At 38.1% G+C, this 14,987-nt stretch overlaps 1 protein-coding gene across 2 annotated transcripts in view; it reads left to right on the top strand.

Annotated features, from left to right (window-relative positions):
* Positions 1 to 14,987, top strand: part of DENND1B (DENN domain containing 1B) — a 217,548-nt gene that overhangs the window by 36,651 nt on the left and 165,910 nt on the right. For both annotated transcript variants that reach the window (XM_040985408.1, XM_040985407.1), the window contains exon 3: positions 12,578 to 12,621. In XM_040985408.1, coding sequence (XP_040841342.1) covers positions 12,578 to 12,621 — 44 coding nt within the window. The remainder of the gene's footprint in view (positions 1 to 12,577; positions 12,622 to 14,987) is intronic.

Raw genomic sequence — 14,987 nt, 5'->3', positions numbered from 1 at the left:
AATGCACAGCAACGACACACAAATTGGTGCTCACTTGGAATGCCAGGAGTGCCGGCGGTTTACCCACAACAAGGATTTTGTTGTTTGAAGGTTTTTCTTTTTTAAAGACTTGAGTTTTATTTGTGCGGCAGAATTAAAAAACAGAGAGAGAGAGAGGCATGGGTAAAGCAAGTGTTGGGGAATTATTTAGAGAAAGACATCTTCCACTTGCTGATCACTCCCCAAATGGCCACAAAAGCTGGGACTCAGGCTGAGGTTAAGAAACTTGGACTCCTTCTGGGTCTCACGTGTTAAGTGGCAGGAGATAAACGCACAGGTCATCTTTAAGGGTTACATTTTAAAAGTGATGTTTCTGAGATAATTCTCCTGGGTAGAAAGAATTGACAACCTCTATACTTACAGAGAGAAAATAGTTGATGAAGGACGAGAGACAGTTTCAGTGTCAGTTTTTCAGTTTGTTTTAAATTACTTCTGAAGATGTCTCATTTGCCTCCCTTCATGACAGCAGACTTCTCAGAGAGAAAATAGTTCAATTCTCTTATCAGTCATTGGACCAGCCTTGTGTGTGCAGACTATAAATGGAAATACTCTTTTTGGTGGAACATAATGGAGTCTGACCCGCAGGGGGAGGAAATTCCTCCCCAACTATGGTTTGCAGTATGTGTTACTTTAACTTGGAGTTTCACAGGACAAAGAAACTGGGTTTGTTCTTACAGTATACTTAGAAGTAGAATCAGGGGCTAGTGCAATGGCTTATCCAGCTCCCAGTAGGAACTGGATAATTGTGGGAAATTGTGTGGGAAAATTGTGGGAGACTGAGAAGTAACTGCTTGATTGGTGTGGCTCTGGCCATTGTGGCCACTGGGGACGTGAACCAATGGATGGTCATTCTGCCTTACAAATAAATATATTAAAAAATCTCAAAACAACAAACAGTAGAAACAAGCCAGTTCATTACTTTCTTTTTGAAATATGCAATGAAATTTTTTATGTGTATAATCACCAATGACTTGATGATAATGTGTTTTAAGTAAAATGGGTGAAAATTACTTTAGGACAGAAATATTAGGATGAACAGTTTCTCTCCTTTCAAGAAAGCAATTCTTGTTGCAGTACCAGTGTTATATGTACCAATCATAACATTGACCTTATAGGTTAATGATACACACATACATGCATATATATTACTATATACATTTATGCACACACATATATTGAACTTATATAGAATATTATATATTACTTACATTTATCTTTATTATATATAACATAATATATAATATATTAATTCAAGGAGACTTGGGGTCCTACCATGGCAGATTTTAGAAACATAATAATGTGTCTAATTAGAAATAGCACTACTTGTTTGGTTTATTCTTTTGTAGTATTGCAAGAAGTAGCTGGGAAAAGCAAATGTGCTATCTGCATAGGAATATTTTTTCATTATATTTTTTCATTAAGATTTTTTTTCATTTTTCTTGTGGATATTTTAAGGTATTACCTAGAAATAATACTTTTTTAACTTAAGGGTGATGACATCATATTGATATTTAGAATCGCTTTCTGTCTTGAGAGCCTTTACCTGAGAACCTTTTAGTTTTGTGTCCCATTTAAATATTCATTCTCTTGATATTTCTGTGACCCAACAGGGGCATCTTGTAAATGCAGAGGAATTGCTTATGTACCTCGAGTGTCTCTCTTGTTTGTTTGTGATGTTCTAGTGCAGTCATTTCCATGTTTCTGATCTTTGGACCTGTTTTAGTGCACTGTCTAGGAAGCTCAGGAGATGGACTGAAGCTGACAATGGCAGGTGCTCTTCCTTTACACTGCTGTGTGGAGTGTGCTCTGTGTCCCTGCTGCAGCTGTTGGCACCTGGACTGCCATTTGTGACAATGTTGGCAGTCACAGCTCTGCATTTTCAACGTCACTTGAACCTTCACACTGTCGATTATGCTTTTGCAAAGGGGATAAACAGATGGTCTCCATCATCCCTGCCATGGGAGTTCTGCAGAGCTAAAGATCTTTGATTTTCTGATGCACTCCCCAAGGGGCTATGTGGCCAGGTCTGAAGCAGGCTTAGCCACGACAGAGTCCAGGAGCCCCATCTGAGTGTTTCACAGGGTGCCAGGACGCAAGCACTAGGGTCAAAGTTCACTGCTCTTCCCAGACTACCAAAAGGAGCTAGACCTGAAGAGGATGCCAGCATGGCAAACAGTGTTTCTACCTGCTGTACCACACAACACTGGCTCCAGTCATTTAGTTTACTAAGCACTGCTCTTTCCTAAGGATAGAGCACTCACTTGCCAGTAAGATCCTTGGGTCAAGTCAGGTTTGTCTATTGTAATTTTGGCTCTCTTAGACTCTATGATCTTGAGATGAATTCTATCTTGCAAGGGTGGTGTATATTGTCAATATAGTGTGTGTCTGTATACATATATTCTGTCTCCTTTCTTGCATTTTCATCACAGATTGTCCATGAATGTTTCGATCCCAGTACTAATAGTATGTAAAATTCAAGTTATTTTTCCTGGAAACTTCATCTTAATTTCATCTAAATTGTTAAGGTACCTGCCTGACTAGGTTCATTATTATATTTTTAAAAGACTATATTTGTTTCAAAATCAGAGATAAAGAGCTCATTCCATCCACTGGCTCACTTGTCATATGGCTGGGGAGAGCAAGAGGCTTCCATCCATTGGCTTACTCCCTAGATGGCCGTAGTGGCCAGGGCTGGGCAAGGCTGGAGTCAGGAGCTTCTTCTAGCATTCCCTGTAGGACAGCAAGAACCCAAGCTGTTAGACCAGCCTGTGCTGTGCTTTCCAGACGATCAACAAGGGGCATGATTGGAGTTGGAGAAGCCAGAATTTTAACTGATATATTCATGTCAGATGCTGACATTGCAGGCTGTGGCTTTAACTGCTATAATATAGCATTGGACCCTACTTCACTATTTTTGTGGTGTTTTGGCTTATATTTGACATAAAGCCATGGTGACCCTACTGATGTATTTCAGACTGTCATTTCTTGACTCAGTTCTCTTAAAGTGCAGCCCATTTTTTTTAATGGCTGTAAGGCAGCTCCTGCTTTGCATTTGCCCTTATCACTCTGTCATCTGCCATCTTCATTTAGTTCTGTGTTTTAGAGATTTATGTTCAGATGAACAAATATGTTTTCAAGACTGTAATCTTTTTGAAAACTGTATGATATTTCATAAAGTAATAATGATATTAGCATTCTACATTAATGGATATTAATTCATTTTCAAGACTTCATTAATTACAAACTGTATATATTTATTTACATATGTAGATATGTGTGTGTATATATATATATTTGAATTCCTGAAATACACAATTTGTTGAGTTTTATACTTTCTTTCAGGATGATTATCTTCTTTCCCTGATGTTATAATTTAGGTATTCCTTTAGCAAGAGTCCATTATTGGTAAACCTTTCATTTTTGTTTGTCTGGAGATGTTCTTGTTTTGGCCACATTTTTGTTTATGCAGTTTTTGAATGATAAACATGTTTTCTTGATTGTTTTACATTTATTATTCCACAATCCTCCCACTTGCATTATTGCTGCTGGGGAGTCTGCTGTCAGTACATCTGTGTATTTGTCTTGTTATCTTGTTCCTCTTTAGGATGCGTTCAGAGTCTCTTACACTATTGTGTTTTGAAACTTTGGGATTGTTGTAATTTCTGAACCTGCAGATTTAATGTTTCCCAAGTTTGAAAAAGAAGCAATCTTCATTGCCTTTGGTTTTATTCTCACCTGTCCTTACTATACATGCATCAGTCTTTTTAGAGTTATCTTTTAGATCTATAAATATATTTTAATATTCTGTTATCTATTTTTTAGCCCTTCATTATATTTCTTGTTTCATTTTTGGCTAGTTTTTCTTTGTGTTTTTCTGTTTCATGTTTTGTGTCTGATTCAGTTCACTACTTCTCTGTTCAATTAGGATCTGCCATTTCATTCATTGAGCCCTGCAATACTACTTAAAGTTCTAATTTGCTTTAACCTATCATTGCCCATGTCTTGAATTAATTATTATTTTTTAAGCATTATTTTTATTATTATTTTTAAGCATTTTAAGTATCCTCCCTCCCTTTGAGGTGGGAGGAAAGCAGGATAAATATAATACTTGTGGGGGGGAGATGGGTAATGGCCACAGATACTCCAGTTTTCCATAGTCACATTGAATAGCAAATCCTTTCTTGGCAAAATCTGAATTTTGTGTTTCTTCTTTTAGATGGCATTTGTTCTTGTCTCTGTTGTATGCCCCAAATAACAGCTACTTTGGATCCAGGGTTTCATTCTAGACTTTTTAGAGACCTAGATAAATAAGATACAGAATTATTATATTCCAAGGAAGTTTCTTAGTGAATTTATCTATTTGAGTCTTAGTTTATTTTATATTTAGTTAGATTATAACTAAAGAGTTTCAAAAAGCATGATACACGTTTTGAATTTTAATTGATTTTTAAATATTTTGTAGTTTTATTTTCATTTCAAAATTGATTTTAAGTATTTTTTAGTAACCTTAATATAACTTACACATATTTTCATTTTATAATTTGCTTTACGTTCATTTTATTTATAAACTTTAGTTTACTCGGATATTTGAAACTTCTTTGTTAGCCCAAATAAGCCAGAATTCTATTGTACTTTAAGCTTTCTACATATCAAGCAAGAAAAACTTTGACACACTCTAAACTTCTACTCACAATTGTTTTTAGTTTGAAAAAATCAGTTAAATTGTTACAAGTAAAATGAAGCCACTTTATGAGAGATACAGTTTTACATTTATGAAGTTTCATATGAAGTCTATGGTTCTTGAAAATATTTTAGCTCAGAGTTAAATCTATTGAATACTGTTAATAAAAGTATGTCTATGTATTTATATACTGTAAAATGAATTGTAAGAGCCAACTCTTTCAGGCTAACTTAAATCAAGGCCTTTTGCCTTCTTTCTTCTCTAAGTGAATACTGTTAAAAGCTATTTTATTAGAATGCAATGATCCTATCAGCTGATTAAAAGATCTATCAGGCTTTGTCAGACAAATCATCTTTCCACAGACCTTTACCAACTTCTTTCTTCTTTGTTCTAACAAAAACTTCTGTGTGTGTGTATTAGCTTTTACTGATTGATATCTGAAAAACGTCAAAACATTGATTCTCAGTTGTAAGTTCTTTGTCATAGATTAATCAAGATTGAACATCTGGGGTTCAGCATTTCTTTCTTTTTCTGTTGTTGTTATTTTTTCAAAAACTCTCATAAAGAGCCTCTGGGACAGATGGCCCCTCACTGTTGATGGTTCGATTACCATGATCACCCACAGCTTTAGAAGAGTGCGAAGAAAAGAAATTGCTTTCTTTGTCAAGGTGTTTTCAATTCAATTCTCACCCATTAGCCCTGTTTGGTTAAATTTGGAATTACTCTATCAGGTGATTGATGCGAATTTTCATTTTATTATAATAGATCTTGTTTAAAGGAAACGGATGCAGCAAAATGATGTATCTAACATGTTATGGGTTGTATTTTATTAAGAGTTTTTGAAATTTCATTTTAATTATCTTAGACTTTGTTAATGTATGAGCAAAAAGAGCTTCCTTATTTTGAGTTGTAATTTTATATCACCCTGGAGAGGAACATTTTCAAAAGGGGAGAATCATCCATGGGATTGCTCCTAGGGTTTGGGCTTATGAAGAACCACAAAATAGGAGTATTTTCAGTATCGAGCTATATATTATTGCAAGCTTGAGTAAAGAATCATCAGGATTCTTTTTCATTCACAAACTTATAAGGTTCTATCTATAAATAATGACGTTTTTCTTGAAAATGTAAGTTAAAAAATTGAAATCTTAAATGTTGTATTATTCACCGATAGCTTCTGTGTGTTTATGTTACTGGTTGTTCAAATTGGAGCTAAGTGCTTTATTCTGTGAAAGAAAACATTCTAAGGAAGCAGAGTGAAAGATATTTCCTCAAATATCTGAGGTATCAAGGTACAAAAATATGTAATAGATTGCCAGTGTGTTTGTGTATACAGAGGGAATGATAGTATTTGTGTGTTTTTCCCCATTGTTGTAAATCTGTATTTTGCTGCTGTAATGCTAAGAATAAGATGGAAAGATGCTTGTGGTTTTGGTTATCTGGTTTAGCTTGTTACATAAGGGCATAGTTTGAAAGTGATATTTATGTGGTACTGCTGGATAAACACTTTTTTATGACTACTTAGATTTTTGAATGAAATAAATTGAATTTAAGTTAAATGCCCCCTCCCCAAGTGTGTTGAATATTGGAAGCAGCAGCTAATTGTTTTGGCCTTAGTTTCCTTATATACGAACTGATTTTGTATAAATCAATTGCTGAAAGCTGTAGTGAAGCAAAAATATATTATCTGTTCTGCCTTCCACAAAGTGTATAGTCTTGGGACTGATGTGGCTTATCAGGTAAAACCATTGCTTGTAATGCTGGCATCCCATACGGGTTCAGAGAGAGAGAGAGAGAGAGAGAGAGAGAGAGAGAGAGAATGAAAGAAGAGAAATGTGCTGGTTCACTGCCACATAGCTATAAACAGCAGCGCGGAGCCAGATCAGATCAGGACAGGAGTGTCCTTGGGGTCTCCCCTGAGGGTGCAGGGCTGTCTTCCAGGTACGTTAGCATAGAGTTGGATAGGAAATGGAGCACCAGAACTTGAACTGGTACCCACATGGCGTGTTGGTGTACAGATGGTGGTTTAACTTGCAGTGCTGTCCTCCGCATAAGTTTCTGTATTTCTTCCTTTTCAGTTAAAGACTAGAAAATGTGATGCTTGGAATAAAAATAAAGTATTACTACATTTATCCTTATGTTCTTCTTTTAGAAAGTGTTATTTATAGGTAAGGATATCTTTGTGATAGGACTCTAGTAGTGTTGTAAATACATTCCAAATTTGCTGTTTTGATAAAATGTGTGTTTCTTAATATGCAGTAATGTTAACTCTTATTAAATAAGAGCTTACCTATATAGTGTAAATTCTTTCTTTCATATTTATTCAGTTTCCAGGTGGTTGACAGCATAGCTTTCTTAAAAATGAAGACAAGGAGTCTCCTTGTATCACTCGGAGGCTTGGAAAGAAGAGAAGCACAGTGCATTTCAGTCACTCCTCGTGAGGAGACTTCCACCTGCAGGCCTTAGCTTTTCACTCCTGAAAGCAGAATCAGGTCGGCCTAATGTGGCCAGGTCAGATTGAGTCATCAGGGAATGGGAAATTATGCTTTTATATGAAGACTATCCCCCCGCACCCCCGGATATACACACCAAGATGCCTTTTGTTTATTCTCTTGTGGTGATCTGGATATGTTTTTACAAAGATGCTTTAAGATGTGGTTAAAATCTATCAATTTAGGTTGTGACCAAATTAATCCATTTGAAAATAGATGTGCTCATGTTTTGAATGCTAAGGGATAAAATTTAATGACAATTCAATAAGAGATTGTCTACTCTAATTAAACTAGTGGATATTATCTTTATGTACTCACTTGCTCTCCCTCTCCCTTTGTCAAAAACAAAAACACACAGTATCCAGAATGAAAAAAAAAGAGTAAGGGATGAGGATGAACTAGGTAAATGGGGTTCAGCATGATGGCTCAGTGGCTAAATCCTCGCCTTGCATGACTGGGATCCCATACGGGTGTTCGTTCATGTCCCGCTGTTCCACTTCCCCTGGAGAAGTAGAGGACGGCCCAAATCCTTGGGACCCAGGACCCACATGGGAGGCCTGGCTTCAGATTGACTCAGCCCCAGCCATTGTGGCCACTTTGGGAGTGAACCAGTGGACACAAGATCTGTCTCTCTGCATATCCTTCTTCCTTCTTTCCAATAAAAATACATCTTAAAAAAGGAAAAATTTGGTAAATGCTTTAAATAAGTTATAATAGCAAACTCCATGGCTCATATAACAATCAGGTATTCTAGTTTTAAGACATAGGCATAAAAACATGTCACAAATAGTTTCTGAGTTGATAATTATAATATTAAGGTCATTTAAAAGAATATTGTAAGTATTCACATTGTTTATAAGATGGGACTAGTATATATTTTTGCCTAATGATTTATGTCACCATAAACAAATTTTATTTTATTGGTTTGGATTAAGACTTTTTCTTGATATTTAATGATGATTATCATAAACTTTTAGTTTTTTGGATTTAAATATTAAGCATCCACTTTGTTAGAGCTTACATGTAAATGTATGTATATTTTTCATTGAACACATAATTATCCACAAAGCAAAACATTAATATTTGAGGATGTTTACATGATCTGTGCTGTTTTCCTTTTTTTGCAAAGACGTTATTTGATGTGAGACTGCAATCATTTAATATTGCTATAATAAAATTTTAGTGCATTATTATTATTACATGTTTTAAATTAATTATTTTATGTCATTATTTAAATAGTTGAGAGGAATGCATGCATATGTGGGCCTTTGTTTAGGGTGGTGGGGGTCATGCATAGAGGAAGGTGACTGAGACACAAATTTCAGTTTTTTTTCTGGTGTATGCGGGGAGGGAAGGGAAGAGCACCACTCCTTACTGTCAAACTACATTAGCACCTGGAGATGGAGGACAGTTATTTCATGATGCCTTAGAGACCCTGTAGTGGGGAAGAGTGTTCTGAGGGTCTTACTGGAGTGGTTTTGCTAGTTCTGAGATGCCGTCAGCTTTGTGGCATTAGTGCATCCACAGTCTCGATGTCCCCTGCTGGCCTAGATAGCTGGCTGTCATATCCCCTGTGTGCATTTGGGCATGCTGTCCACTTCACAGGCATCAGCAGCTGGGGAGGTCCAGTCCCGATACATGCATTCCAAGGTCGGATCACATATAGTATGATTTTCCCTGTGGTTTGGGTTTAAATCCTCTCCTGGAGTGATCTCAGACTTGATTTCTGTATGTACCAGCTAGTGAGAGTCGGGTTTGGTCTGTCAGCTGTACCAGCCAATGCACATACCTGTCGCTGCAGCTGTTTGGTCAGTTCAGTCCCTAGCACCAGTCGCTCATGCAAGGAGATGGGTGGTGCAGCCTCACCCAGTCATGGCTTGTTTTCATGTACACCAGTGTATGTGGTGGCCTAATCATGATGCACCCCGTGGGACCCCCAGCAGATCTGTCCCCCGCCCCAGATTTTGTATGTGCTAGCATGTGTTGCAACCTGGCCCAGTCTGCCCTGTATCCTGTCAGTCTCTTGTGCATTCCCATGGGTGTTGGTTAGTTCAATCCCAGCTCTTACCAGACCCAGTCCACAGGTTGTTCAATGGTTGTTGCTACCTTGATCAGACTTGCCAGCCCCAGCACTGGCTGTCATGCTCACCAGCACAGGTTACAGCTAAGCATGGGAGTGTCCAGAGTTCCCCCACCAGGCCTGCTCTGAGCCCCAGATCTTATGCCTGCCGGGGGTACTTTGCTCTAACATGAAGTGACTTGTACCTAGTCCCAGCACATGCAGGTCCTGTAGCCTGGCTCACTGTGGTCTGCTCCCAATCCAAGCTCTTGTCAGTGAGTGCAACAACCTAGCCTAGTCTGGCCCATGCCCATCCTTGATGTGACCTTGCAGGTGTTGTGGTCCAACTTGACTTGGCCAGCACCCTGTCTTGGCTCTTGCTTGTGCCAATGTGTTCTGTGGACTGGCCCAGACTGGCCCACCTCCAGACTTGGCTCACACATATTCCAACAGATACTGTGGCCCAGCCTGGCCTGATCTGCCCCCAGCCCTTGTTCTCACACTCTCCAGCAGGAACTGGAGCCTAGCAGGGGGAGTTCTCAGAGTTCTTCAAGCTACCAGGCATGGCCATTGTGTGCTGCTGTCCAGACTGACATGGCCTGGCCTGGCCCCAGTTCTGGCTCTCATCAGTGGGTACTGCATCCTAGCCTGACTTGCCTGTACCTGTTCTGGCTCTCACATGTGGGTCGTATAGTGTAGCCTAGACTGGCCCACTCCCAGCAGGTGCCTTGGCCTAACCTGGCATGTTCCACACCCATTTGGCTCTTACATGTGCCATGATGTGTTGGAGCCTCTCAGTCTGTCCTGCCTCCAAACCCAGCCACACATATGCCAACAGGTGCCTGCCCAGCCCAGCCCAGCCCAGTCTGCCTACAATTCTAGCTCTCACATTGCCCAGTGGGAGCTATAGCCCAGCAGGGATGCCCCTAGAGTTCCACTACTGGACCCATTCTCTGCTCTGGATCTTGCTCATGCTGGTGCGTGCTTCAGACTAGTCTGACACGACCTACCTGCAGTCTCAGCTCTCACTGATTGGTGTTACAGGTCAGCCAAGCTTGGCATGGCCCACACCCTGTTCTGGCTCTCCTGTGTGCCAACGGGTGCTTTCGTCTGGCCCAGGCCAGCCTATCCCCAGACCTGGCCCACACAAATGAGTACTACAGCCTTGTCTGGTCTGACTGACTCCCCAGCTCTGTCTATTAAACAGGCCCAAAAAGTGCACCAGCTATTAGCTGCTCTTCTATCAGCATAACATTTTCCTGGGTACAAGGCAATAAAGACTTAATCTACATTGATTTTTTTCATTACTAAGTTTAAAAGTTTACTTGTAGAAAACTTGTTTTAATTTTCAGTTTAAGGAAAAATTTTGAAAGAATTGTTTTTAAGTAAAAATACAAAAGGAGCTAACTCATGCTGCAAGTTAGTTGGTATTTATTGGGCTTTGGAATGAAAACATGTGGCACTTTGTATCCTTGAATTTGATGTTTTAAAATCTCACATGGAATTTTGTAGTTTATCTAATAGATCCTTTGGGTGCATTAACTCTTAAAATTTTTTAAATATATTTTTTGGAAGAATTATAGAAAGAGGAGTGGAGATATACATAGAGAGAGATGTGTCATCTTCAGGGTAACTTCCCAAATTGTTGCAGTGGCCTTGTATGGGCCATGTTGAAGCCAGGAGCCTGGAGCTTCCTCTGGGTCTCCCACATGGGTACCAGGGTCTAGACTCCTGTGCTATTTTCTGCTGCTTTCCTAGGTACATTCCTAGGAAGCTGGATTTGAAGTGGAGCAGCTGGGACTTGAGTCAGTCCTCCAGTGCGATGCTGGTGTTGCTTCTGGAGGCTTAGCTTGCTGTTCCACAGCCAGTCCCTGAGTACATAACTTTCTGGGTATTCACTGAGTCCTTTTACTTGGATTGAAGTTCAAATGCTGCCATAATACTATTAAACTGACACTCAGGTTTTATCTTGGACTTTTCAAAAGTTTAATTTGGAAGTAATATTAACCTATTATAAAATATTTTTTAGGTTTTATTTATTTTATTTGAGATAGTCACAAAGAGAAGGAGAGACAGAAAATCTTCCATGAGTTCACTCCCTGAATGGGTGCAATGGCTAGAGATGGGATGGTCTAAGGCTGGAACCTAAGAGCTTCTTCTGAGTCTCTCACATGGGAGCAGAGGACAAGGGCTTTGGCCACCCTCTGCTATCCTCTTAGACTATTAACAGGGGACTATTAACGGGGCCCGGCGCGGTGGCGCAGTGGTTAAGGTCCTCGCCTTGCACGCCCGGGATCCCATATGGGCACCAGTTCTAATCCTGGCAGCCCTGCTTCCCATCCAGCTCCCTGCTTGTGGCCTGGGAAAGCAGTCAGCCCAAAGCTTTGGGACCCTGCACCCGCGCGGGAGACCCGGAAGAGGCTCCTGGCTTCGGACCGGCATAGCATTGGCCGTTGCACTCACTTGGGGAGTGAATCAATGGACGGAAGATCTTCCTCTCTGTCTCTCCTCTCTGTATATCTGCCTTTCCAATAAAAATAAAATAAATCTTAAAAACAAAACAAAACAAAACAGGGGACTGGATGAGAAGTGAGTAGCTGGAAATAGAACTGGTGCCCATATGGGAGGCCTGTACCAGGATGCTAAGCTATCATGTTGGTCCCTACAAACTACTCCTAGAACACATTTTAAGTATATGGAAGTTTGTTTTTGACAGTTAAAAAATATATACATGCCTGAAATAATTATTAATACTAACTTAAACTAAGATTTTTGCTTTATTATCTTAAGAATCATGAGAAGTAATTAAAATGGGAAAAAAACCCAACTGTGTTAATTTCGTGAAACAATGTTGAGTTATTTATATGAATTCTTAGATATTAAATTTAAGGTGCTATATTTTGATCTTTGAAAGCTAAAATATATTTGTGTATATATATAAAATATGTTTGTATATTTACATTTATCTTTCTAAATCAGAATGTATATTCTTCGATTATAGTTAGAATTGAAAATTCAGTGTTCAGTATCTTAAAATATTAGGTATGTAACTGAAAAGCAAAATGATAATTTTTAAATAGTGTGATAAAATTATTCATTTCACTGAGTCCTAGTTTCAAAGTTATTAAATTCCTTAAAAGACAAAAATTTTAATTTGGATAAAAGAAGTGACTCTCATGAACTGCTAATGTTTGAAGAGAAGTTCACGTATTATAAAGTAGCCATTGCAATTTTAAGAGTGCTTTAACAGGAGTGTTGCCTATGTTCTTTTGCCTCTGTTTAATGGTATGTGTCAATTATTTACAGATCCTGTGGTACTGTGGAAATTCCCAGAGGACTTTGGAGATCAGGTTGGAACCACATAATTTTAAAAAGCATTTAAAATTGTAATATAATTATTGCTACTTTTAGTGCTGCTGCCTCTGCTGTATCTGTATATATATCTGTATATATATTCTCTTGATCAACTCTGACGAACAAAAGGTCTTGTATGTAGAGCATATGGTGGCATCTTTTACAACTTACAAGTATATGAATGATGATGAAGTTCTGATAGTGAACCTGATAGAGATGGGGTGGTTACAGTTTCATATGGAATTTGTATTTGAAAACATTAAAATATTTTCTCATGAAGGAAACTTAAAAAAATTGCGTATCTTCCATGAGTGCAGTTATTCCCATGCCCACAGAAGTGCACATAGCCATAACAGCAAAGTGTGAGTCATTTACACGTAGTACTTGAACTTTCAACAGCTTCTTATTAGATAGTTGTTGTTAAATGGCGTTATTTTCTTAAAAACATACAATATCAGAAGACTGCAGGATGAATGTCTTCTGTGTTTTAAACAATAGTCTTCTGTAAGTGTTTAAAACTTTACATGATTAAAATGAAATATTTTAAAGTTTTATATTATCGGTTCATTATTTTAAATGGAATTATATTTAAATTTTGATAGAAATTCTTGTACTTTAAAAATTAGGATAAAAATTTGCCATAATTAAGGCATAATTTGTACACAAGGTAAATTTTTCAAAATTTGTAAAAATCAAAGCTGATTATGCATTTAGCTAAAGGAATTCATTCATATATATATATACACACACATATATATATATACTTTTTGATTACATGTGAAGGAATAGTTTTCTGTGTGTAAAAGTCAACCTGATAAACTGAAAAATTGGTTAGATAGGAATGGCAGACATTAATTAGTTGTAGTACAAACTAGGCCATAGTTTCTAATGAAGAGAGAGTAAGTTCTCTTACTTGAAGTTGGTTGTAGAAAGGATAGAATTATAACTATCTTAAGAAGTCTCAACAGTGGAGACGTGATTTGGAAGAAGCTTAGCTATATGTTCCCGAGCGCATTATGGTTAAATTTACACCCACTGTTTTTCTTTTCTTTTTTTCTTTTCTTGATCTTCTCAGTTTTCTCTCGTCTACTGGCCCAAGAACAATACCTCTCTCAAGTTTTTTTTTTCTCTTACAATTCTATCCAATAAACTGCTTCTGAGAGTTTATAGTTGCAGTGTCCAAATTTTGTCTACTCTGGTAGTAACAATTTTTTTACTCTCCCATTCCCTTCCCTTTCTTCTCTTCCCCCCATTCCCATCCTATTTTTATTTTTAAAAAATATTCATTTACTTTTATGTAAAAGGCAGACTTATAGAGAAAAGGAGAGGGGTGGGGAGAGAGATTCTGCAACTGCTCATCCACTCCCCAAATTGCCACAAAGGCAAGAGTTTAGCTGATCTGAAGCCAGAAATGAGCAGCTTTTCTAGGTCTCCCATGCGGGTGCAGGGCCCTCTGCTGCTTTCCCAGGCATTAAGCAGAGAGCTGGTTCCGATGTGGAGCAGCTGGGATACCAATGGGTATTCTTATGGGATGCCGGCACTGCAGTCAAAGAGGGTTAACCTGATATGCCACCATGCCAACCCTGCTCTGTGATTCCTAAAGTGGTGTTTGGTTTTTGTTAGTCCCGTCTGAATTGTTGCTCTGTTTCTGAACTTTGTGCGGCCAGAAGAATGCCACTGAGTCTCCACATGATGAAATACAAAAGCAGTTAACTTCATAATTGATAATGAACATTCACAACACTTGGGATTCCAGTTCATGGCAGCTTTTATAGTCTTCGAAATTTAGGATGGAAAGGACCTTTGGATACCCTTTTGTTCAGCTACTTCACTTTATATATGAAGAAATCAAGCTTTATAAACCAAGGAATTTGAAGAAAGGTTTATTATACTCTTTGGTGGATATGCTGAATACTACAGAAGACCTTAGTGCTCTGTGGATCTTTCTCACTCTTGTTTTTTACACCTTTGCTCCACTAACTATCCACTCCCTAACCAGCCTTTTCATTGAATCTAAGACTGCTGAAGTTATAGTGGGTGAAAGAAAACAGAACACAAAAAGCTATTCTGTTCTTAGAATTTAGTAGCCATTATTCTAAATATGCTATCGGCAGTATTCATTTTATTTTCAAATCCTTCTAAGAATGCCAGCAGATGGTATTATCTGCCAAGCTGAGGCTGAAGTAAAAACTTTCATGAAGTCATACTGCATTTAGAAGGAGAGTTAAAATTTGAAGGGACGTTTTTCTAACTGAACAACACATGTTAAACTATGTTGTTCTTTCTAACAGAAATGCTGTCCCAAACTCTCCCAATATGATAATTGTTTTTTCTATTACTACCTTTACATTTAAAAGAAATG

This window comes from Ochotona curzoniae, unplaced genomic scaffold (assembly GCF_017591425.1).
Source record: "Ochotona curzoniae isolate NIBS_2020 unplaced genomic scaffold, NIBS_Ocur_1.0 contig_430, whole genome shotgun sequence".
In the NCBI taxonomy this organism is placed as follows: Eukaryota; Metazoa; Chordata; class Mammalia; order Lagomorpha; family Ochotonidae; genus Ochotona; species Ochotona curzoniae.
The sequence above is the reverse complement of the archived record's forward strand: the minus strand, read 5'-3'. Positions and strand labels throughout refer to the sequence as shown.